General features: G+C 42.0%; 1 protein-coding gene across 3 annotated transcripts in view; it reads left to right on the top strand.

The window, feature by feature from the left end:
- Nucleotides 1-5,186, top strand: part of LOC128701878 (organic cation transporter protein) — a 181,164-nt gene extending 175,978 nt beyond the window's left edge. For all 3 annotated transcript variants that reach the window (XM_053795846.2, XM_053795845.2, XM_053795844.2), the window contains exons 11-12: nucleotides 2,276-2,412; nucleotides 3,723-5,186. In XM_053795846.2, coding sequence (XP_053651821.2) covers nucleotides 2,276-2,412; nucleotides 3,723-3,810 — 225 coding nt within the window. In that variant the 3' untranslated portion in view covers nucleotides 3,811-5,186. The remainder of the gene's footprint in view (nucleotides 1-2,275; nucleotides 2,413-3,722) is intronic.
- The last annotated feature ends 21,825 nt before the right edge of the window (nucleotides 5,187-27,011 follow it).

Raw genomic sequence — 27,011 nt, 5'->3', positions numbered from 1 at the left:
AGTTAGAGTATGTAGGAAAGAGGGAAATTTTTTCCCAGTAAAAGTAGGCCTTAGACAAGGATGTGTGATGTCACCGTGGTTGTTTAATATATTTATAGATGGGGTTGTAAGAGAAGTAAATGCGAGGGTCTTGGCAAGAGGCGTGGAGTTAAAAGATAAAGAATCACACACAAAGTGGGAGTTATCACAGCTGCTCTTTGCTGATGACACTGTGCTCTTGGGAGATTCTGAAGAGAAGTTGCAGAGATTGGTGGATGAATTTGGTAGGGTGTGCAAAAGAAGAAAATTAAAGGTGAATACAGGAAAGAGTAAGGTTATGAGGATAACAAAAAGATTAGGTGATGAAAGATTGAATATCAGATTGGAGGGAGAGAGTATGGAGGAGGTGAACGTATTCAGATATTTGGGAGTGGACGTGTCAGCGGATGGGTCTATGAAAGATGAGGTGAATCATAGAATTGATGAGGGAAAAAGAGTGAGTGGTGCACTTAGGAGTCTGTGGAGACAAAGAACTTTGTCCTTGGAGGCAAAGAGGGGAATGTATGAGAGTATAGTTTTACCAACGCTCTTATATGGGTGTGAAGCGTGGGTGATGAATGTTGCAGCGAGGAGAAGGCTGGAGGCAGTGGAGATGTCATGTCTGAGGGCAATGTGTGGTGTGAATATAATGCAGAGAATTCGTAGTTTGGAAGTTAGGAGGAGGTGCGGGATTACCAAAACTGTTGTCCAGAGGGCTGAGGAAGGGTTGTTGAGGTGGTTCGGACATGTAGAGAGAATGGAGCGAAACAGAATGACTTCAAGAGTGTATCAGTCTGTAGTGGAAGGAAGGCGGGGTAGGGGTCGGCCTAGGAAGGGTTGGAGGGAGGGGGTAAAGGAGGTTTTGTGTGCGAGGGGCTTGGACTTCCAGCAGGCATGCGTGAGCGTGTTTGATAGGAGTGAATGGAGACAAATGGTTTTTAATACTTGACGTGCTGTTGGAGTGTGAGCAAAGTAACATTTATGAAGGGATTCAGGGAAACCGGCAGGCCGGACTTGAGTCCTGGAGATGGGAAGTACAGTGCCTGCACTCTGAAGGAGGGGTGTTAATGTTGCAGTTTAAAAACTGTAGTGTAAAGCACCCTTCTGGCAAGACAGTGATGGAGTGAATGATGGTGAAAGTTTTTCTTTTTCGGGCCACCCTGCCTTGGTGGGAATCGGCCGGTGTGATAATAAAAAATAAATTAATGAAAAAATATATCTTTAAACGTATAAGAGAAAATTTTAGAAAGGACTTAATTTTAAATGAGTTCTTGCTAATTGACCAGTTTTACATATTCGGCACGACATATATATATATATATATATATATATATATATATATATATATATATATATATATATATATATATATATATATATATATATATATATATATATGAATATGTATATATATATGCAAGGAATTCGCAAGAGCAGGCGAAATATACACAAACACTAATCTCTGGCTGAATGAGACTCGAACCTACGAACCTTGGAACAAGGTACTCAGTGCTTTACCAATCTACCCACACTGGACCAATACCTTGGAGTCCAGCTTGCGCTAGACTTTGATCCAAGGCAGCCAGCTTTCAGGGAGAAGGCTTACAGCTTTTCATCTCATCCCCTGCATGCATCAGCCTTACTAGAGATATTAACAATGCAAGGAATTCGCAAGAGCAGGCGAAATATACACAAACACTGATCTCTGGATGAAGGAGACTCGAACCTACGAACCTTGGAACAAGGTACGCAGTGCTTTACCAATCTACCCACACTGGACCAATACCTTGGAGTACCAGGGAGAAGGCTTACAGCCTTCTCCCTGAGAGCTGGCTGCCTTGCATCAAAGTCTAGCGCAAGCTGGACTCCAAGGTATTGGTCCAGTGTGAGTAGATTGGTAAAGCACTGCGTACCTTGTTCCAAGGTTTGTAGGTTCGAGTCTCCTTCAGCCAGAGATCAGTGCTTGTATATATATATATATATATATATATATATATATATATATATATATATATATATATATATATATATATATATATATATATATATATATTTAATTCCCTGGAAGTTCTGCACTCTTAACTACACTACAGAAAATATTGTATGCACAAATTTTATCGTGCTTATGTTTCAGTCATATTTCGCTGATGTTTGCAATGGCTGAAAATATCATAATGAATAATAATGTGTTTTTACGTCTTCCATCAACTGATATATACCAGCTATTACCACTACTTATATTTTACGTCTTCCACAGGCTGATACATACAAGCCATTACCACTACTTATATTTGGTGTGTTGTCACTAGTCTCTGGTTGTCTTACTGTCTTCCTGCCTGAGACTGTTGGCTGTGAATTACCACAAACTATACAAGACTGTGAAGCTTTTGGCAGGTGAGAATGATGGTACAGTTCATATTCTGGCTTTTGAAAACTAGATTTTGTGATTAATGAATGGGTAAGGATATTTTTTTAATCCCTGTTAGCGCCGGAAGACCGTGATGGAAGAAATTATGAAGATTTATGAAACAGCTAATGATATAAATATGGTGTCAGAAACTAACAGTTTTAAAGGATAGCAGATGTTTGAGAATAGAGACATTTTGGAACCCGAGGGATGATTCAGACTCTGAAGTCATTGTTACAGGTGAACATTATTCCTCTAGCAAAGGCAAGTCATGAAGTAGAGCTGTGGAAGACATCCTCTATAACAAGGTATTTTCTACAACTCTTTTTCCTAACCTTTGGCCCAACTCTCAGTCATGACCAACTTCCACTGATGGGTTCCACCCACTTGGGACCACGTCTTCAATAACTTCACTTTTTTTTCTGTTTCTATTATATAGGTCTCCATCTTCATGAAGATGCTTTAGATTTATCAAGACTGTTCCCACAATCTCAAATATACTTTCTCAGAAATAGATAAAAAAAATTTACTATTGACAAAATATATCATCAGTAAAGTGAACTAGATGTTGCAAATCACCTTGTCAGTATTGGATATTATTAATATAATGATTCATGACAATGGACCTAAATTATATCTTGTTACTGAGGATATCTTCTATAACTCTAACCTCTGGTTCAAGTCTTGGTCATGACCTACTAACACTAGTGGGTCCCGCCCACCTGTAATGGTGTTTTCGAATGATTCACCTCTCCTGTGGCTCCATTATATATGTATCTATCTTCATGTATGCGTTTTAAACATAAGACTACGGGACTGAACGTCTCATATCAAAGCCGAGGGACTGATCACCTCACCTCACCACTTCTTCCACTGTCTCCAGTAATTACTGCATGTTGACAAATTAAAGATTTTGTTAATATCTTGGGATTGGGTTGTTAAAGAAAATTATAGAGAGAAAGTTAGGCAAAATATTTGGTGATTTATTTACCTGAATTTGCTGTCTCTGTTTTTGTCTGTCTTCGAAATTTTCTAAAAATATTTAAATCATATTTAAACAGCACTCACTCATATATTTTAAATATTCTTTAGTGTCGTCACCCATCAAGTGGATGCCATGATGCCACTGAAGAAATGTTAATCCTAGAAATAGGAGCTTCTTTCCTTGGATCAATCCTGATCACCTTCAGTTTCCTAGATGCTGTGTGACCCTATTGTATAAAGTGGTTCTCCATGAACATAATGAAAATAATATAATATTTCTGACAATAACACGTTTTAATATTTTTTTTTTCAGTGACCAGTCTATATGGTACTTCACCTGTTTTTCCAGTTGCCAAAAGAAGTCTACAGGTGAAGAAAATACTGCTGCAGAGGGTGTTTGAATACAAGAAACATGAGCCTAGCGAACTAGGCTTGCTTGATGCTCACCTAATTCACTACGCTCGTGTTGTTTATAGAGTTACATAGTCCAGTGGATTAGAGCATCTTGAATTTTGACTGGCTTCCCACGAGGCAGGCTAAAACAACGTTGGTTCGATCCCCCGTCTAGCCACAGTGTGATATCAATATCTGGTTCTTGGATGACGGTACCCTAGCTGGCATTAAAGAATCTCTCCTAGAGGACATCAGAAAAATTAAAGACATGGGAGAAAGCCTGGGCCTATTTTTAAACCCCACCAAATGTGAAATAGTTTCTACCAGTCGACAGATGATCCAGAATATTAGTGTTGTTCTACCAGGAGCACGAACCATTGATCCAGCCAACAGCACTCTCCTTGGTGCTCCTCTTGGGCCCAATGCCGTCGATTTGATCTTAGAAAAAAATCTAGTACAGTACTGGCCTACAAACAGTCAAGTTGGGATGGCTGATCGCTGAAACGGTGCCTGCCAACATGCTTAGGTCTGTAACATGAGACTGCCAGTCTCCAAGCTGCGAGCACACTTCACTCTGGGGACTTCCTCCAAACAGTTCTCACTTCGGCAATGGGAACATGTCTCGACCTTAAGACCCTTCGTATTGCAGTGGCTCTCCGCCTCGCTACCCCAATTCACACGAAATATACGTGTATTTGCAGCAATGTGCAAGCCGACCAATATGGTCTGCATGGTATTAACTGCTCCAAAACCAAGGGATGGCACGCAAGACACAATGAAGTCAACGACATCATAAAGAGAAACCTTACTACAGCTGGATAACCAGCCGAGAGCCATGACCACTAGCAGCCATCAATACTCACAACCCAGCAAACAGCTCTGACGAGATCACTATCTATCCTTGGAAGAATGGTAAACTCTTAAACATGGGATTATACCTGTGTGTCGACGCTGCTTGACACCTACATCCATCACAGTGTCGAGCGACAGAATGGAGCTACTAATGACAGGGAGGAGTACAAGATCGGCAACTAGAGAGGCATAAGCCAATTTCATGTTCCAGCGCCTTAGCGTGGCCATCCAGTGGGGAAATGCTTGCTGGATACTAAGCTCATGTCCGGCTTCGGAGGAACTGGAGGAGATTCATAATCTTAGATATATAGTACCAATGTATTCATTTTTTTTTGGGGGGGGGGGGAATGTATTCTGTCTATATATAAAGTTCACATAGAGTATAGAATACAGGGAAAGGTGGGAGAAGAAAATATTGAAACAGCTCCATGGAGAACTTTAAGTTTTACCTGAAGTACGTTTATTCTCTTCTCTAAAGATGAGGGTCCCCAGTACAGTTCTAGAGGTGATACCTCCCAATATATATATATATATATATATATATATATATATATATATATATATATATATATATATATATATATATATATATATAAATATATATATATATATATATATATATATATATATATATATATATATATATATATATATATATATATATATATATATATATATATATATATATATGTTTGTTTATATAAGATCATTGGACTCTTCTCCAGTTTTAATGCTATATTTATATTATTATTATAATATAAAAGAAGCACTAAACCTACAAGGGTCGGTCATACATTCATTTTTATATTGATCCCGGTTTTTTCCATCGCATATTTTACAAGGAATGTTATAAACACAACCATCAACATTTTTGGGAGAATTCTTAATCAAATATGTTTTTTTAAATACGACTTTTAAATTCTTAAGTAGAGAAGCTATAGTCACCCGAGGCCTATACCGGGGGTCAACGCCCCCGCTGCCAGACTGCGTGGGCGTGGACCCATGAAACCCTCTCCAGGTATGAAAAGGTAGAACCAATATATACTTAAATGAATATGCTTCGTTGTCCTTTTCCGTACAGTAAAATGTGTTTTTGGCTGTCTTAAATAACTTACTGAAAAAATGGAAGAATATTAACTAGCCTTGAGAAAAGTTTAGATGAATCTTAACAAGCTTATGGAAAAGTATGGAAATTCTATCTAGCTTATTAATGAATGTTATTATATCTTAACTAACTTAAAGTGAAAACAAATAGTTTATTGATGATGGAATTTGTATTAGTGACGAAAGTGTTTGTGTCTTAACTTAGTGATGAGTGTGGCCACATCTTAACTGGCTTAGTGATGAGTGTGGCCACATCTTAACTGGCTTAGTGATGAGTGTGGCCACATCTTAACTGGCTTAGTGATGAGTGTGGCCACATCTTAACTGGCTTAGTGATGAGTGTGGCCACATCTTAACTGGCTTAGTGATGAGTGTGGCCACATCTTAACTGGCTTAGTGATGAGTGAGGCCACATCTTAACTGGCTTAGTGATGAGTGTGGCCACATCTTAACTGGCTTAGTGATGAGTGTGGCCACATCTTAACTGGCTTAGTGATGAGTGTGGCCACATCTTAACTGGCTTAGTGATGAGTGAAGCCACATCTTAACTGGCTTAGTGATGAGTGTGGCCACATCTTAACTGGCTTAGTGATGAGTGTGGCCACATCTTAACTGGCTTAGTGATGAGTGTGGCCACATCTTAACTGGCTTAGTGATGAGTGTGGCCACATCTTAACTGGCTTAGTGATGAGTGTGGCCACATCTTAACTGGCTTAGTGATGAGTGTGGCCACATCTTAACTGGCTTAGTGATGAGTGTGGCCACATCTTAACTGGCTTAGTGATGAGTGTGGCCACATCTTAACTGGCTTAGTGATGAGTGAGGCCACATCTTAACTGGCTTAGTGATGAGTGTGGCCACATCTTAACTGGCTTAGTGATGAGTGTGGCCACATCTTAACTGGCTTAGTGATGAGTGTGGCCACATCTTAACTGGCTTAGTGATGAGTGAAGCCACATCTTAACTGGCTTAGTGATGAGTGTGGCCACATCTTAACTGGCTTAGTGATGAGTGTGGCCACATCTTAACTGGCTTAGTGATGAATGTGGCCACATCTTAACTGGCTTAGTGATGAGTGAAGCCACATCTTAACTGGCTTAGTGATGAGTGAGGCCACATCTTAACTGGCTTAGTGATGAGTGAAGCCACATCTCAACTGGCTTAGTGATGAGTGAGGCCACATCTTAACTGGGTTAGTGATGAGTGTGGCCACATCTTAACTGGCTTAGTGATGAATGTGGCCACATCTTAACTGGCTTAGTGATGAGTGTGGCCACATCTTAACTGGCTTAGTGATGAGTGTGGCCACATCTTAACTGGCTTAGTGATGAATGTGGCCACATCTTAACTGGCTTAGTGATAAGTGAGGCCACATCTTAACTGGCTTGGTGATGAGTGAGGCCACATCTTAACTGGCTTAGTGATGAGTGAGGCCACATCTTAACTGGCTTAGTGATGAGTGAGGCCACATCTTAACTGGCTTAGTGATGAGTGTGGCCACATCTTAAGTGGCTTAGTGATGAGTGAGGCCACATCTTAACTGGCTTAGTGATGAGTGTGGCCACATCTTAACTAGCTTAGTGATGAGTGTGGCCACATCTTAACTGGCTTAGTGATGAGTGTGGCCACATCTTAACTAGCTTAGTGATGAGTGTGGCCACATCTTAACTGGCTTAGTGATGAGTGTGGCCACATCTTAACTAGCTTAGTGATGAGTGAGGCCACATCTTAACTGGCTTAGTGATGAGTGTGGCCACATCTTAACTGGCTTAGTGATGAGTGTGGCCACATCTTAACTGGCTTAGTGATGAGTGAGGCCACATCTTAACTGGCTTAGTGATGAGAGTGGCCACATCTTAACTGGCTTAGTGATGAGTGTAGCCACATCTTAACTGGCTTAGTGATGAGTGTGGCCACATCTTAACTGGCTTAGTGATGAGTGTGGCCACATCTTAACTGGCTTAGTGATGAGTGAGGGCACATCTTAACTGGCTTAGTGATGAGTGTGGCCACATCTTAACTGGCTTAGTGATGAGTGTAGCCACATCTTAACTGGTTTAGTGATAAGTGTGGCCACATCTTAACTGGCTTAGTGATGTGTGTGGTCATATCTTAACTGGCTTAGTGATGAGTGTGGCCACATCTTAACTGGCTTAGTGATGAGTGTGGCCACATCTTAACTGGCTTAGTGATGAGTGTGGCGTATCTTAACTGGCTTAGTGATGAGTGTGGCCACATCTTAACTGGCTTAGTGATGAGTGCGGTCATATCTTAACTGGCTTAGAGATGAGTGTGGCCACATCTTAACTGGCTTAGTGATGAGTGTGGCCACATCTTAACTGGCTTAGTGATGAGTGTGGCCACATCTTAACTGGCTTAGTGATGAGTGTGGCCAATTCTTAACTGGCTTAGTGATGAGTGTGGCTACATCTTAACTGGCTTAGTGATGAGTGTGGTCATATCTTAACTAGTTTAGTGATGAGTGTGGCCTCATCTTAACTGGCTTAGTGATGAGTGTGGCCACATTTTAACTGGCTTAGTGATGAGTGTGGCCACATCTTAATTGGCTTAGTGATGAGTGTGGTCACATCTTAATTGGCTTAGTGATGAGTGTGGCTACATTTTAACTGGCTTAGTGATGAGTGTGGAATATCTTAACTGGCTTAGTGATGAGTATTGCCACATCTTAACTGGCTTAGTGATGAGTGTGGTCATATCTTAACTGGCTTAGTGTTGGGTGTGGCCACATGTTAACTGGCTTAGTGATGAGTGTTGTCATATCTTAACTGGCTTAGTGATGAGTGTGGCCACATCTTAACTGGCTTAGTGATGAGTGTGGCACATCTTAACTGGCTTAGTGATGAGTGTGGCCACATCTTAACTGGCTTAGTGATGAGTGTGGCATATCTTAACTGGCTTAGTGATGAGTGTGGCCACATCTTAACTGGCTTAGTGATGAGTGTGGTCATATCTTAACTGGCTTAGTGATGAGTGTGGCCACATCTTAATTGGCTTAGTGATGAGTGTGGCCACATTTTAACTGGCTTAGTGATGAGTGTGGCCACATCTTAACTGGCTTAGTGATGAGTGTGGCATATCTTAACTGGCTTAGTGATGAGTGTGGCCACATCTTAACTGGCTTAGTGATGAGTGTGGTCATATCTTAACTGGCTTAGTGATGAGTGTGGCCACATCTTAATTGGCTTAGTGATGAGTGTGGCCACATTTTAACTGGCTTAGTGATGAGTGTGGCCACATCTTAATTGGCTTAGTGATGAGTGTGGCCACATCTTAATTGGCTTAGTGATGAGTGTGGCTACATTTTAACTGGCTTAGTGATGAGTGTGGCATATCTTAAGTGGCTTAGTGATTAGTATGACCACATCTTAACTGGCTTAGTGATGAGTGTGGCCACATCTTAACTGGCTTAGTGATGAGTGTGGCCATATCTTAACTGGCTTAGTGATGAGTGTGGTCATATCTTAACTGGCTTATTGATGAGTGTGACCACATCTTAACTGGTTTAGTGATGAGTGTGGTCATATCTTAACTGGCTTAGCGATGAGTGTGGTCACATCTTAACTGGCTTAGTGATGAGCGTGGCCACATCTTAACTGGCTTAGTGATGAGTGTGGCAACATCTTAACTGGCTTAGTGATGAGTGTGGTCATATCTTAACTGGCTTAGTGATGAGTGTGACCACATCTTAACTGGCTTAGTGATGAGCGTGGCCACATCTTAACTGGCTTAGTGATAAGTGTGGCCACATCTTAACTGGCTTAGTGATGAGTGTGGTCATATCTTAACTGGCTTAGTGATGAGTGTGACCACATCTTAACTGGCTTAGTGATGAGTGTAGCCACATCTTAACTGGCGTAGTGATGAGCGTGGCCACATCTTAACTGGCTTAGTGATGAGTGTGGCCACATCTTAACTGGCTTAGTGATGAGCGTGGCCACATCTTAACTGGCTTAGTGATGAGTGTAGCCACATCTTAACTGGCTTAGTGATGAGCGTGGCCACATCTTAACTGGCTTAGTGATGAGTGTGGCCACATCTTAACTGGCTTAGTGATAAGCGTGACCACATCTTAACTGGCTTAGTGATGAGTGTGACCTCATCATAACTGGCTTAGTGATGAGTGTGGTCATATCTTAACTGGCTTAGTGATGAGCGTGGCCACATCTTAACTGGCTTAGTGATGAGTGTGGCCACATCTTAACTGGCTTAGTGATGAGCGTGGCCACATCTTAACTGGCTTAGTGATGAGCGTGGCCACATCTTAACTGGCTTAGTGATGAGCGTGGCCACATCTTAACTGGCTTAGTGATGAGTGTGGCCACATCTTAACTGGCTTAGTGATAAGCGTGACCACATCTTAACTGGCTTAGTGATGAGCGTGGCCACATCTTAACTGGCTTAGTGATAAGCGTGACCTCATCTTAACTGGCTTAGTGATGAGTGTAGCCACATCTTAACTGGCTTAGTGATGAGTATGGCCACACTGCAGACTGGGTTCTTGCACGATTTTGGAGAAGCTAGAGGAGATTCATAATCTCTGATATGTAGTACCAATGTATTCACGTTGATTTTTCTCCGTTTTTTGCAAATGTATTCTGTCTATAAATAAAGTTCACATAGAAAATATAATATACAGGGTGGTAGGAGAAAAAATATTTAAACAGCTCCGGGGAGAACCTTGAGTTTTACCTGAAATACGTATATTGATGATGACACTCTTCAGGTCGCTTGTTCTATCTAGGCTGGAATATTGCTGCACACTAACACCACTTTCATATCAGGTGAAATTGCTGACCTAGAAAATGCACAGAGAACCTTCACAGCGCGCATAACGGAGATAAAACACCTCAGTTACTGGGAACGCTTGAAGTTTCTCAACTTGTACTCCCTAGAATGCAGGCGGGAGAGATACATGATTATATACATTTGGAAAATCCTACAGGGATTAGTACCAAAAGTGCACACGAAAATCACTCCCTACGAAATGAAAAGACTCGGCAGACGATGCAACATCTCCCCAATCAAAAGCAGGGGTGTCACTAGCACGATAAGAGTCAACACAAGACTGTTCCAGTGCCTCCTAGCATACATAAGGGGCATTACCAATAGACCGTTGACTGTCTTCAAGCAGGCACTGGACAGGCACCTAAAGTCAGTATTTGCCCAGCCTGGCTGTGGTTCGTACATCGAATCGTGTGCGGTCAACAGTAACAGCATGGTTGATGAGACCCTTATCCACCATGAGGCCTGGTCACAGACCGGGCCGCTGGGACGTTGACGTCCGAAACTCTCTCCAGGTATACTCCAGGTATAGGTATGGGTAGTGGCAGATCAGTAGTTCCACATGTGCTAGCAGGGATATCTAGCTCCTCCACAACTGGTGTGTGTAATGGCATTCTAGTATCACCTGAATCCTTTGCAAGGAGGTTGGGCTTTTCCACACTTTGCAGAGGTCGAGTCACAGGTCTGGCTGTGATAGGCTAGATGGCCTCATCCTCAGTTGCCATTAAAGAACTGTTATCAGGTTTACGTCGAAGGTTGTTTGGGTTGCGACTGCAGTCCCTATGGCAGACTGTAACCCCAGCTTTTTTACAGTTATTTTGGCTGTCAAGGCCTACTGTGCATTCTCGAGTAGAATGTTTGCCAGCACACTTATCACCCCATGAATGTAGTATTCCACAGACTACTGCAACATAGCCATGCTGGCATTTGTAACCCCTACGTTGAGGGGGTAGGTATACTTCGATGGGTAGGAAACGTATGCCAGGCACCCAGATATTTCGAGGGAAGGGCACAGGGCCTACCCAACTGGCAATAATTTGGGATCTTCCTTTAAGTCTTTTAGGCTTGATGATATGCTCACTTCGACTCAGATGGGATGGGTCCATGTAGAGTGGGTATCCAATGATCATGATACTGAGTGTCAGATAGAGGGCGGAGCAGCTTAAAATCCCCATAAGGTGTATTAAGTAGATCATTAATTACTTCATCATTCTGTTCCACAGACACAAAATTGTGAGAGATATTTCTAAATTAGATCCTTGCCTTAGGATGTTTCTTTACAGCTTCCATTAGCCATGCACACTTAGCAGGCAGCAGGGTGTCGTCGTGCACACTTAGCAGGCAGCAGGGTGTTGTCGTGCACACTTAGCAGGCAGCAGGGTGTTGTCGTGCACACTTAGCAGGCAGCAGGGTGTCGTCGTGCACACTTAGCAGGCAGCAGGGTGTTGTCGTGCACACTTAGCAGGCATTAGAGTGTTGTCATGCACACTTAGCAGGCATCAGGGTGTTGTCATGCATACTTAGCAGGCAGCAGGGCGTTGTCATGCACACTTAGCAGGCATCAGAGTGTTGTCATGCACACCTAGCAGGCATCAGGGCGTTGTCATGCACACTTAGCAGGCAGCAAGGTGTTGTCATACACGTTTAGCAGGCATCAGGGTGTTGTCATGCCCACTTAGCAGGCATCAGGGTGTTGTCATGCACACTTAGCAGGCATCAGGGTGTTGTCACGCACACTTAGCAGGCAGCAGGGTTTTGTCATGCACACTTAGCAGGCAGCAGGGTGTTGTCATGCACACTTAGCAGGCATCAGGGTGTTGTCATGCATACTTAGCAGGCATCAGGGTGTTCTCATGCACACTTAGCAGGCATCAGGGTGTTCTCATGCACACTTAGCAGGCATCAGAGTGTTCTCATGCACACTTAGCAGGCATCAGGGTGTTTTCATGCACACTTAGCAGGCATCAGAGTGTTGTCATGCACACTTAGCAGGCAGCAGGGTGTTGTCATGCACACTTAGCAGGCATCAGAGTGTTCTCATGCACACTTAGCAGGCATCAGGGTGTTCTCATGCACACTTAGCAGGCATCAGGGTGTTGTCATGCACACTTAGCAGGCATCAGGGTGTTGTCAGGGAAGTTCAGCTTAACTCATTCTTCCTTTGAAGAAAGACTTCTTGCAGCCTGTGTGCACCAGGGACGTTGAGTTCCACATTGCCTGTGAGTCAAGTGAGTCTGACTACGTCGGCGTTCTAGTCCTCTCTCACTTTTTTTCTTTGATTACTTTTAAATGTCTGGAAGCTGTCATCATTTTCACCACCTGCAGTAATATGTTCCTCTATGTCAGTTCATAGTGGTTTATACATGAACTTGTATAAAAGATAACATTAAACACAGAGATTCATACATGAACTTGTATAAAAGATAACATTAAACACAGAGGTTCATACATGAACTTGTATAAAAGATAACATTAAACACAGAGGTTCATACATGAACTTGTATAAAAGATAACATTAAACACAGAGGTTCATACATGAACTTGTATAAAAGATAACATTAAACACAGAGGTTCATACATGAACTTGTATAAAAGATAACATTAAACACAGAGGTTCATACATGAACTTGTATAAAAGATAACATTAAACACAGTGGTTCATACATAAACTTGTATAAAAGATAACATTAAACACAGAGGTTCATACATGAACTTGTATAAAAGATAACATTAAACACAGAGGTTCATACATGAACTTGTATAAAAGATAACATTAAACACAGAGGTTCATACATGAACTTGTATAAAAGATAACATTAAACACAGAGGTTCATACATGAACTTGTATAAAAGATAACATTAAACACAGAGGTTCATACATGAACTTGTATAAAAGATAACATTAAACACAGAGGTTCATACATGAACTTGTATAAAAGATAACATTAAACACAGAGGTTCATACATGAACTTGTATAAAAGATAACATTAAACACAGTGGTTCATACATGAACTTGTATAAAAGAAATTTGATCAGAGAACAAGCACAATTATATAACTTACTGCACAGTTGCACCCATGAGGTATTGCTAGTAAGACACACACAGGTGCTACAGGTACACACAGATACTACAGGTACACACAGGTACTACAGCTACACACAGGTACTACAGGTATACAGAGAAATCAGTGGGTAATACTGGTTGGTAGACAGCAACCACCCAGGGAAGTACTACCGTCCTGCCAGATGACTGTGAAACAGAAACCTGTAACTGTTTTGCATGATGGTAGGATTGCTGGTTTCTTTTTCTGTCTCATAAACACGCTAGATAACAGGGATATCTTGCTACTCCTACTTACACTTTGGTCACACTTCACAGACACGCACATGCATATATACATATATACATACATCTAGGTTTTTCTCCTTTTTCTAAATAGCTCTTGTTCCTCTTTATATCTTCTATTGTCCATGGGGAAGTGGAAAAGAATCTTTCCTCCGTAAGCCATGCGTGTCGTATGAGGCGACTAAAGGGGGAATTCCGGGATAACACGAACGAAAAATTTTTTCCGAAAAAAATTCACAAACTGAGTTAATCTTATAGAAAAATAGCTTAACTCTCTGGCAACACAATGGTACCAGAATCATTGTTCTACGACATTCCTACAAGGAATTATGGTCATTTAAATACACCTAGGGTTACGTCACCACCCGCGACAGGTGTGCTCACCTGTCGTCAATTTATTTTTTTTTTTTCCGTTTTTTTTTCGTGTATTTACTGTATTATTCTTTCTAAGATAATAATTGACGATTTGGTATCATAATACAGTGGGTGGGACTTATACGTAGAGTTCCAACCAACCAGGAACCTCCCGACACCATTTTGCTGAGTCTTGCTGACGTCATGGAAAATTCCAGTCTCGGGGGTGGCCGGGGAATATGGCTCAATATAACGCTATTATAGCTTCTACGGCTTATTTATCTATCACAATTGATCTAATATGACATAATAAACAATATAAATAACAAAGAAGTATGGTAAATACTCCAGAATGAATAATATATGGAATATTCCCAGAGCGCTCCATCGGGAATAATAGATTCCCATTCTCAGAGAGGGGCTTACATTCTCTTTCTCTCACCTCCAGGGTCCTTATATTAGAGAAAACGAACATGGTTAACTATGATATACACTCGTAATGCAGTATAAGACTGAGAAAAATGTTATTTTCTCGGAAAAAAAAAAAAAAAAAGGTGGTCCGGCTGTTTCGTGGATTATCTCGGAAGTAAGTTATTCACATATATGAGCAAGTAACTAAGTTAATAATAGCAGGAATGTAATGAAATTCACAGAGAACATAAAGGAAAGATTGTTTTACAAGCTAGTGGATCGCTTTTTGAGATATCATAATTTGTTTTTGATTTATGTGAGGGCAAAAGTCAGATATTTGGCTGAAAGTCAAAAAACATACAAAATTTATTTTTTTAAGAATGAAGAAAGGATAAATTACAGAACGGCAATCCACTAGAAATACAGTTTAGCATTGTTTTATGCGTAGATAATGCCAAAACAGCTTCTCCAAGTCCCACTTCGACGGTACCTTGCAATATGTATGATTATGTATGATTATTAGTAAATAATTTTTTTCTCAGTTGTTTTTTGAGCTATCTTATTGAAACTTGGTCACATTACTATTGAAAGGTGCTTCTTTACGTACAAAAAAAATGAAAGAAATCGAACGAAAAATAAAAAAAAAAAAATTTTAGGCCTGAATTCCCCCTAAAATGCCGGGAGCAATGGGCTAGTAACCCCTTCTCCTGTAGACATTTACTAAAAAAGAGAAGAAGAAAAACTTTATAAAACTGGGATGCTTAAATGTGCGTGGATGTAGTGCGGATGACAAGAAACAGATGATTGCTTATGTTATGAATGAAAAGAAGTTGGATGTCCTGGCCCTAAGCGAAACAAAGCTGAAGGGGGTAGGGGAGTTTCGGTGGGGGGAAATAAATGGGATTAAATCTGGAGTATCTGAGAGAGTTAGAGCTAAGGAAGGGGTAGCAGTAATGTTGAATGATCAGTTATGGAAGGAGAAAAGAGAATATGAATGTGTAAATTCAAGAATTATGTGGATTAAAGTAAAGGTTGGATGCGAGAAGTGGGTCATAATAAGCGTGTATGCACCTGGAGAAGAGAGGAATGCAGAGGAGAGAGAGAGATTTTGGGAGATGTTAAGTGAATGTATAGGAATCTTTGAACCAAGTGAGAGAGTAATTGTAGTAGGGGTCCTGAATGCTAAAGTAGGAGAAACTTTTAGAGAGGGTGTGGTAGGTAAGTTTGGGGTGCCAGGTGTAAATAATAATGGGTGCCCTTTGATTGAACTTTGTATAGAAAGGGGTTTAGTTATAGGTAATACATATTTTAAGAAAAGGAGGATAAATAAGTATACAAAATATGATGTAGGGCGAAATGACAGAAGTTTGTTGGATTATGTATTGGTAGATAAAAGACTGTTGAGTAGACTTCAGGATGTACATGTTTATAGAGGGGCCACAGATGTATCAGATCACTTTTTAGTTGTAGCTACACTGAGAGTAAAAGGTAGATGTGATACAAGGAGAATAGAAGCATCAGGGAAGAGAGAGGTGAAGGTTTATAAACTAAATGAGGAGGCAGTTAGGGTAAGATATAAACAGCTATTGGAGGATAGATGGGCTAATGAGAGCATAGGCAATGGGGTCGAAGAGGTATGGGGTAGGTTTAAAAATGTAGTGTTAGAGTGTTCAGCAGAAGTTTGTGGTTACAGGAAAGTGGGTTCGGGAGGGAAGAGGAGCGATTGGTGGAATGATGATGTGAAGGGAGAAAAAGTTAGCATATGAGAAGTTTTTACAAAGTAGAAGTGATGCAAGGAGGGAAGAGTATATGGAGAAAAAGAGAGAGGTTAAGAGAGTGGTGAAGCAATGTAAAAAGAGAGCAAATGAGAGAGTGGGTGAGATGTTATCAACAAATTTTGTTGAAAATAAGAAAAAGTTTTGGAGTGAGATTAACAAGTTAAGAAAGCCTAGAGAACAAATGGATTTGTCAGTTAAAAATAGGAGAGGAGAGTTATTAAATGGAGAGTTAGAGGTACTGGGAAGATGGAGGGAATATTTTGAGGAATTGTTAAATGTTGATGAAGATAGGGAAGCTGTAATTTCGTGTATAGGGCAAGGAGGAACAACATCTTGTAGGAGTGAGGAAGAGCCAGTTGTGAGTGTGGGGGAAGTTCGTGAGGCAGTAGGTAAAATGAAAGGGGGTAAGGCAGCCGGGATTGATGGGATAAAGATAGAAATGTTAAAAGCAGGTGGGGATATAGTTTTGGAGTGGTTGGTGCAATTATTTAAAAAATGTGTGGAAGAGGGTAAGGTACCTAGGGATTGGCAGAGAGCATGCATAGTTCCTTTGTATAAAGGCAAAGGGGATAAAAGAGAGTGCAAAAATTATAAGGGGATAAGTCTGTTGAGTATACCTGGCAAAGTGTATGGTAGAGTTATTATTGAAAGAATTAAGAGTAAGACGGAGAATAGGATAGCAGATGAACAAGGAGGCTTTAGGAAAGGTAGGGGGTGTGTGGACCAGGTGTTTACAGTGAAACATATAAGTGAACAGTATTTAGATAAGGCTAAAGAGGTCTTTGTGGCATTTATGGATTTGGAAAAGGCGTATGACAGGGTGGATAGGGGGGCAATGTGGCAGATGTTGCAGGTGTATGGTGTAGGAGGTAGGTTACTGAAAGCAGTGAAGAGTTTTTACGAGGATAGTGAGGCTCAAGTTAGAGTATGTAGGAAATAGGGAAATTATTTCCCAGTAAAAGTAGGCCTTAGACAAGGATGTGTGATGTCACCGTGGTTGTTTAATATATTTATAGATGGGGTTGTAAGAGAAGTAAATGCGAGGGTCTTGGCAAGAGGCGTGGAGTTAAAAGATAAAGAATCACACATAAAGTGGGAGTTGTCACAGTTGCTCTTTGCTGATGACACTTTGCTCTTGGGAGATTCTGAAGAGAAGTTGCAGAGATTGGTGGATGAATTTGGTAGGGTGTGCTAAAGAAGAAAATTGAAAGTGAATACAGGAAAGAATAAGGTTATGAGGATAACAAAAAGATTAGGTGATGAAAGATTTGATATCAGATTGGAGGGAGAGAGTATGGAGGAGGTGAATGTATTCAGATATTTGGGAGTGGACGTGTCAGCGGATGGGTCTATGAAAGATGAGGTGAATCATAGAATTGATGAGGGGAAAAGGGTGAGTGGTGCACTTAGGAGTCTGTGGAGACAAAGAACTTTGTCCTTGGAGGCAAAGAGGGGAATGTTTGAGAGAATAGTTTTACCAACGCTCTTATATGGGTGTGAAGCATGGGTGATGAATGTTGCAGCGAGGAGAAGGCTGGAGGCAGTGGAGATGTCATGTCTGAGGGCAATGTTTGGTGTAAATATAATGAAGAGAATTCGTAGTTTGGAAGTTAGGAGGAGGTCCAGGATTGCCAAAACTGTTGTCTAGAGGGCTGAGGAAGGGTTGTTGAGGTGGTTCGGACATATGGAGAGAATGGAGCGAAACAGAATAACTTCAAGAGTGTATCAGTCTGTAGTGGAAGGAATGCGGGGTAGGGGTCGGCCTAGGAAAGGTTGGAGGGAGGGGGTAAAGGAGGTTTTGTGTGCGAGGTTCTTGGACTTCCAGCAGGTATGCGTGAGCGTGTTTGATAGGAGTGAATGGAGACAAATGGTTTTTAGTACTTGACGTGCTGTTGGAGTGTGAGCAAAGTAACATTTATGAAGGGATTCAGAGAAACCGGCAGGCCGGACTCGAGTCCTGGAGATGGGAAGTACAGTGCCTGCACTCTGAAGGAGGGGTGTTAATGTTGCAGTTTAAAAACTGTAGTGTAAAGCACCCTTCTGGCAAGACAGTGATGGAGTGAATGATGGTGAAAGTTTTTCTTTTTCGGGCCACCCTGCCTTGGTGGGAATCGGCCAGTGTGATAATAAAAAAATTACTCAATGGAATGTTCTCACATACATCAAGGTCTGCATAATCTGATTAAGACTGAATACATATATATATACACATACATTCACATACATACGTATATATATACATGCATATATACATATAAGTCAGGAGCTTACATGCTATATATGGGTTACGTTACAATAGAAAGGATTGTAAGTGTGCAATATGAGCTATCCCTTGTACATTAACACAAGAAAAGAGAGAGAGAGAGAGAGAGAGAGAGAGAGAGAGAGAGAGAGAGAGAGAGAGAGAGAGAGAGAGAGAGAGAGAGAGAGAGAGAGAGAGAATAAAAAACTTAACAGGTTTGTGAGCTTAATTTACTTAGTGTTTAATAAAAAACACTGCTAACTAGCCATGTCGCAATGACAATGGGATTAGTCACTCTGCCGGACTTCCCTGGGTCATCCTAGGTTACTCACATGTTACTATGTATGTATGTATGTATGTATGTATGTATGTATGTATGTATGTATGTATGTATGTATGTATGTATGGGTGTTTGTGCAGCTGAACGTAGATGAACCGCTACCCAAACAAACTCACATCCACACGTTACCATGTATTATAACTGTTATCACATACACTAAGTGCACGCACCACACACTATCACTTAGAATACACTTCTGCTGATAATGACATAGCAGTAAGTAGGTACCTGGAAGCTAGTTACCTTACACATGCAGCCACGGTTCATCTAGCAGTGAGTAGGTACCTGGTTGCTACTTACCTTACACCTGCTGCCACTGTTCACCTAGAAGTAAGTAGATACGTGGGTGTTCGCAACCTTACAACAACAACAACTAAAACTACTGGCAACAACTAAATACTGATAACCAGGTATGTCTCAACATAACTAAAGTGTCTTATTGTTTTAATTAACACTACACAACTGCCGCATCAACACTAGTAAGTAACCTGCCAGTTGTAGCAACACTAGTAAGAAACCTGCCAGTTGCAGCAACACTAGTAAGTAACCTGCCAGTTGCAGCGACACTAGTAAGTAACCTGCCAGTTGTAGCAACACTAGTAAGTAACCTGCCAGTTGTAGCAACACTAGTAAGTAACCTGCCAGTTGTAGCAACACTTGTAAGTAACCTGCCAGTTGTAGCAACACTAGTAAGTAACCTGCCAGTTGTAGCAACACTAGTAAGTAACCTGCCAGTTGTAGCAACACTAGTAAGTAACCTGCCAGTTGTAGCAACACTAGTAAGTAACCTGCCAGTTGTAGCAACACTTGTAAGTAACCTGCCAGTTGTAGCAACACTAGTAAGTAACCTGCCAGTTGTAGCAACACTAGTAAGTAACCTGCCAGTTGCAGCAACACTAGTAAGTAAACTGCCAGTTGCTGCAACACTAGTAAGTAACCTGCCAGTTGCATCAACACTAGTAAGTAACCTGCCAGTTGCATCAACACTAGTAAGTAACCTGCCAGTTGCATCAACACTAGTAAGTAACCTGCCAGTTGTAGCAACACTAGTAAGTAACCTGCCAGTTGTAGCAACACTAGTAAGTAACCTGCCAGTTGTAGCAACACTAGTAAGTAACCTGTCAGTTGCATCAACACTAGTAAGTAACCTGCCAGTTGCAGCAACACTAGTAAGTAACCTGCCAGTTGTAGCAACACTAGTAAGTAACCTGCCAGTTGCAGCAACACTAGTAAGTAACCTGCCAGTTGAAGCAACACTAGTAAGTAACCTGCAAGTTGTAGCAACACTAGTAAGTAACCTGCCAGTTGCATCAACACTAGTAAGTAACCTGCCAGTTGTAGCAACACTAGTAAGTAACCTGCCAGTTGCAGCAACACTAGTAAGTAACCTGCCAGTGGGATCAACACTAGTAAGTAACCTGCCAGTTGTAGCAACACTAGTAAGTAACCTGCCAGTTGTAGCAACACTAGTAAGTAACCTGCCAGTTGCAGCAACACTAGTAAGTAGTCTGCCAGTGGGATCAACACTAGTAAGTAACCTGCCAGTTGCAGCAACACTAGTAAGTAACCTGCCAGTTGCAGCAACACTAGTAAGTAACCTGCCAGTTGTAGAACACTAGTAAGTAACCTGCCAGTTGCATCAACACTAGTATGTAACCTGCCAGTTGTAGCAACACTAGTAAGTAACCTGCCAGTTGCAGCAACACTAGTAAGTAACCTGCCAGTTGCAGCAACACTAGTAAGTAACCTGCCAGTTGCAGCAACACTAGTATGTAACCTGCCAGTTGCAGCAACACTAGTAAGTAACCTGCCAGTTGTAGCAACACTAGTAAGTAACCTGCCAGTGGGATCAAAACTAGTAAGTAAACTGCCAGTTGTAGCAACACTAGTATGTAACCTGCCAGTTGTAGCAACACTAGTAAGTAACCTGCCAGTTGCAGCAACACTAGTAAGTAACCTGCCAGTTGCAGCAACACAAGTAAGTAACCTGCCAGTTGTAGCAACACTAGTATGTAACCTGCCAGTTGTAGCAACACTTGTAAGGAACCTGCCAGTTGCAGCAACACTAGTAAGTAACCTGCCAGTTGCAGCAACACTAGTAAGTAACCTGCCAGTTGCAGCAACACTAGTAAGTAACCTGCCAGTTGCAGCAACACTAGTAAGTAACCTGCCAGTTGTAGCAACACTAGTAAGTAAACTGCCAGTTGCAGCAACACTAGTAAGTAACCTGCCAGTTGCAGCAACACTAGTAAGTAACCTGCCAGTGGGATCAACACTAGTAAGTAACCTGCCAGTTGTAGCAACACTAGTAAGTAACCTGCCAGTTGTAGCAACACTAGTAAGTAACCTGCCAGTGGGATCAACACTAGTAAGTAACCTGCCAGTTGCAGCAACACTAGTAAGTAGCCTGCCAGTGGGATCAACACTAGTAAGTAACCTGCTAGTTGCAGCAACACTAGTAAGTAACCTGCCAGTTGCAGCAACACTAGTAAGTAACCTGCCAGTTGTAGCAACACTAGTAAGTAACCTGCCAGTTGCATCAACACTAGTATGTAACCTGCCAGTTGTAGCAACACTAGTAAGTAACCTGCCAGTTGCAGCAACACTTGTAAGTAATCTGCCAGTTGCAGCAACACTAGTAAGTAACCTGCCAGTTGCAGCAACACTAGTATGTAACCTGCCAGTTGCAGCAACACTAGTAAGTAACCTGCCAGTTGTAGCAACACTAGTAAGTAACCTGCCAGTGGGATCAAAACTAGTAAGTAAACTGCCAGTTGTAGCAACACTAGTATGTAACCTGGCAGTTGTAGCAACACTAGTAAGTAACCTGCCAGTTGCAGCAACACTAGTAAGTAACCTGCCAGTTGCAGCAACACAAGTAAGTAACCTGCCAGTTGTAGCAACACTAGTATGTAACCTGCCAGTTGTAGCAACACTTGTAAGGAACCTGCCAGTTGCAGCAACACTAGTAAGTAACCTGCCAGTTGCAGCAACACTAGTAAGTAACCTGCCAGTTGCAGCAACACTAGTAAGTAACCTGCCAGTTGCAGCAACACTAGTAAGTAACCTGCCAGTTGTAGCAACACTAGTAAGTAAACTGCCAGTTGCAGCAACACTAGTAAGTAACCTGCCAGTTGCAGCAACACTAGTAAGTAACCTGCCAGTTGCAGCAACACTAGTATGTAACCTGCCAGTTGTAGCAACACTAGTAAGTAACCTGCAAGTTGCATCAACACTAGTAAGTAACCTGCCAGTTGCTGCAGCACTAGTAAGTAAACTGCCAGTTGCAGCAACACTAGTATGTAACCTGCCAGTTGTAACACCACTAGTAAGTAAACTACCAGTTGCAGCAACACTAGTATGTAACCTGCCAGTTGCAGCAACACTAGTAAGTAACCTGCCAGTTGCATCAACACTAGTAAGTAACCTGCCAGTTGCAGCAACACTAGTATATAACCTGCCAGTTGTAGCAACACTTGTAAGTAACCTGCCAGTTGTAGCAACACTAGTAAGTAACCTGCCAGTTGTAGCAACACTAGTAAGTAACCTGCCAGTTGCAGCAACACTAGTAAGTAAACTGCCAGTTGCTGCAACACTAGTAAGTAACCTGCCAGTTGCATCAACACTAGTAAGTAACCTGCCAGTTGCATCAACACTAGTAAGTAACCTGCCAGTTGCATCAACACTAGTAAGTAACCTGCCAGTTGTAGCAACACTAGTAAGTAACCTGCCAGTTGTAGCAACACTAGTAAGTAACCTGCCAGTTGTAGCAACACTAGTAAGTAACCTGTCAGTTGCATCAACACTAGTAAGTAACCTGCCAGTTGCAGCAACACTAGTAAGTAACCTGCCAGTTGTAGCAACACTAGTAAGTAACCTGCCAGTTGCAGCAACACTAGTAAGTAACCTGCCAGTTGAAGCAACACTAGTAAGTAACCTGCAAGTTGTAGCAACACTAGTAAGTAACCTGCCAGTTGCATCAACACTAGTAAGTAACCTGCCAGTTGTAGCAACACTAGTAAGTAACCTGCCAGTTGCAGCAACACTAGTAAGTAACCTGCCAGTGGGATCAACACTAGTAAGTAACCTGCCAGTTGTAGCAACACTAGTAAGTAACCTGCCAGTTGTAGCAACACTAGTAAGTAACCTGCCAGTTGCAGCAACACTAGTAAGTAGCCTGCCAGTGGGATCAACACTAGTAAGTAACCTGCCAGTTGCAGCAACACTAGTAAGTAACCTGCCAGTTGCAGCAACACTAGTAAGTAACCTGCCAGTTGTAGCAACACTAGTAAGTAACCTGCCAGTTGCATCAACACTAGTATGTAACCTGCCAGTTGTAGCAACACTAGTAAGTAACCTGCCAGTTGCAGCAACACTAGTAAGTAACCTGCCAGTTGCAGCAACACTAGTAAGTAACCTGCCAGTTGCAGCAACACTAGTATGTAACCTGCCAGTTGCAGCAACACTAGTAAGTAACCTGCCAGTTGTAGCAACACTAGTAAGTAACCAGCCAGTGGGATCAAAACTAGTAAGTAAACTGCCAGTTGTAGCAACACTAGTATGTAACCTGCCAGTTGTAGCAACACTAGTAAGTAACCTGCCAGTTGCAGCAACACTAGTAAGTAACCTGCCAGTTGCAGCAACACTAGTAAGTAACCTGCCAGTTGCAGCAACACAAGTAAGTAACCTGCCAGTTGTAGCAACACTAGTATGTAACCTGCCAGTTGTAGCAACACTTGTAAGGAACCTGCCAGTTGCAGCAACACTAGTAAGTAACCTGCCAGTTGCAGCAACACTAGTAAGTAACCTGCCAGTTGCAGCAACACTAGTAATAACCTGCCAGTTGCAGCAACACTAGTAAGTAACCTGCCAGTTGTAGCAACACTAGTAAGTAACCTGCCAGTTGCAGAAACACTAGTAAGTAACCTGCCAGTTGCAGCAACACTAGTAAGTAACCTGCCAGTGGGATCAACACTAGTAAGTAACCTGCCAGTTGTAGCAACACTAGTAAGTAACCTGCCAGTTGTAGCAACACTAGTAAGTAACCTGCCAGTGGGATCAACACTAGTAAGTAACCTGCCAGTTGCAGCAACACTAGTAAGTAGCCTGCCAGTGGGATCAACACTAGTAAGTAACCTGCCAGTTGCAGCAACACTAGTAAGTAACCTGCCAGTTGCAGCAACACTAGTAAGTAACCTGCCAGTTGTAGCAACACTAGTAAGTAACCTGCCAGTTGCATCAACACTAGTATGTAACCTGCCAGTTGTAGCAACACTAGTAAGTAACCTGCCAGTTGCAGCAACACTAGTAAGTAACCTGCCAGTTGCAGCAACACTAGTATGTAACCTGCCAGTTGCAGCAACACTAGTAAGTAACCTGCCAGTTGTAGCAACACTAGTAAGTAACCTGCCAGTGGGATCAAAACTAGTAAGTAAACTGCCAGTTGTAGCAACACTAGTATGTAACCTGCCAGTTGTAGCAACACTAGTAAGTAACCTGCCAGTTGCAGCAACACTAGTAAGTAACCTGCCAGTTGCAGCAACACAAGTAAGTAACCTGCCAGTTGTAGCAACACTAGTATGTAACCTGCCAGTTGTAGCAACACTTGTAAGGAACCTGCCAGTTGCAGCAACACTAGTAAGTAACCTGCCAGTTGCAGCAACACTAGTAAGTAACCTGCCAGTTGCAGCAAAACTAGTAAGTAACCTGCCAGTTGCAGCAACACTAGTAAGTAACCTGCCAGTTGTAGCAACACTAGTAAGTAAACTGCCAGTTGCAGCAACACTAGTAAGTAACCTGCCAGTTGCAGCAACACTAGTAAGTATCCTGCCAGTTGCAGCAACACTAGTATGTAACCTGCCAGTTGTAGCAACACTAGTAAGTAACCTGCAAGTTGCATCAACACTAGTAAGTAACCTGCCAGTTGCAGCAACACTAGTAAGTAACCTGCCAGTTGCAGCAACACTAGTAAGTAACCTGCCAGTTGCAGCAACACTAGTAAGTAACCTGCCAGTTGTAGCAACACTAGTAAGTAAACTGCCAGTTGCAGCAACACTAGTATGTAACCTGCCAGTTGTAGCAACACTAGTAAGTAAACTGCCAGTTGCAGCAACACTAGTATGTAACCTGCCAGTTGCAGCAACACTAGTAAGTAACCTGCCAGTTGTAGCAACACTAGTAAGTAACCTGCCAGTTGCTGCAACACTAGTAAGTAAACTGCCAGTTGCAGCAACACTAGTATGTAACCTGCCAGTTGCAGCAACACTAGTAAGTAACCTGCCAGTTGTAGCAACACTAGTAAGTAACCTGCCAGTTGCTGCAACACTAGTAAGTAACTTGCAAGTTGCATCAACACTAGTAAGTAACCTGCCAGTTGCTGCAACACTAGTAAGTAAACTGCCAGTTGCAGCAACACTAGTATGTAACCTGCCAGTTGTAACAACACTAGTAAGTAAACTACCAGTTGCAGCAACACTAGTAAGTAAACTGCCAGTTGCAGCAACACTAGTAAGTAACCTGCCAGTTGCAGCAACACTAGTATGTAACCTGCCAGTTGTAGCAACACTAGTAAGTAACCTGCAAGTTGCATCAACACTAGTAAGTAACCTGCCAGTTGCTGCAACACTAGTAAATAAACTGCAGTTGCAGCAACACTAGTATGTAACCTGCCAGTTGCATCAACACTAGTAAGTAAACTGCCAGTTGCAGCAACACTAGTATGTAACCTGCCAGTTGCAGCAACACTAGTAAGTAACATGCCAGTTGCATCAACACTAGTAAGTAAACTGCCAGTTGCAGCAACACTAGTAAGTAACCTGCCAGTTGTAACAACACTAGTAAGTAAACTACCAGTTGCAGCAACACTAGTAAGTAACCTGCCAGTTGCAGCAACACTAGTATGTAACCTGCCTGTTGTAGCAACACTAGTAAGTAACCTGCAAGTTGCATCAACACTAGTAAGTAACCTGCCAGTTGCTGCAACACTATTAAGTAAACTGCAGTTGCAGCAACACTAGTATGTAACCTGCCAGTTGCATCAACACTAGTAAGTAAACTGCCAGTTGCAGCAATACTAGTATGTAACCTGCCAGTTGTAGCAACACTAGTAAGTAACCTGCCAGTTGCTGCAACACTAGTAAGTAAACTGCCAGTTGCAGCAACACTAGTATGTAACCTGCCAGTTGCAGCAACACTAGTAAGTAACCTGCCAGTTGTAGCAACACTAGTAAGTAACCTGCCAGTTGCTGCAACACTAGTAAGTAAACTGCCAGTTGCAGCAACACTAGTATGTAACCTGCCAGTTGTAACAACACTAGTAAGTAAACTACCAGTTGCAGCAACACTAGTAAGTAAACTGCCAGTTGCAGCAACACTAGTAAGTAACCTGCCAGTTGCAGCAACACTAGTATGTAACCTGCCCGTTGTAGCAACACTAGTAAGTAACCTGCAAGTTGCATCAACACTAGTAAGTAACCTGCCAGTTGCTGCAACACTAGTAAGTAAACTGCAGTTGCAGCAACACTAGTATGTAACCTGCCAGTTGCATCAACACTAGTAAGTAAACTGCCAGTTGCAGCAACACTAGTATGTAACCTGCCAGTTGCAGCAACACTAGTAAGTAACATGCCAGTTGCATCAACACTAGTAAGTAAACTGCCAGTTGCAGCAACACTAGTAAGTAACCTGCCAGTTGTAACAACACTAGTAAGTAAACTACCAGTTGCAGCAACACTAGTAAGTAACCTGCCAGTTGCAGCAACACTAGTATGTAACCTGCCTGTTGTAGCAACACTAGTAAGTAACCTGCAAGTTGCATCAACACTAGTAAGTAACCTGCCAGTTGCTGCAACACTAGTAAGTAAACTGCAGTTGCAGCAACACTAGTATGTAACCTGCCAGTTGCATCAACACTAGTAAGTAAACTGCCAGTTGCAGCAACACTAGTATGTAACCTGCCAGTTGTAGCAACACTAGTATG

The sequence above is a fragment of the Cherax quadricarinatus genome, chromosome 69 (genome assembly GCF_038502225.1).
Source record: "Cherax quadricarinatus isolate ZL_2023a chromosome 69, ASM3850222v1, whole genome shotgun sequence".
NCBI classification, from domain to species: Eukaryota; Metazoa; Arthropoda; class Malacostraca; order Decapoda; family Parastacidae; genus Cherax; species Cherax quadricarinatus.
Note: the sequence above shows the minus strand (reverse complement) of the source record. Positions and strands in the feature narration are given on the sequence as shown.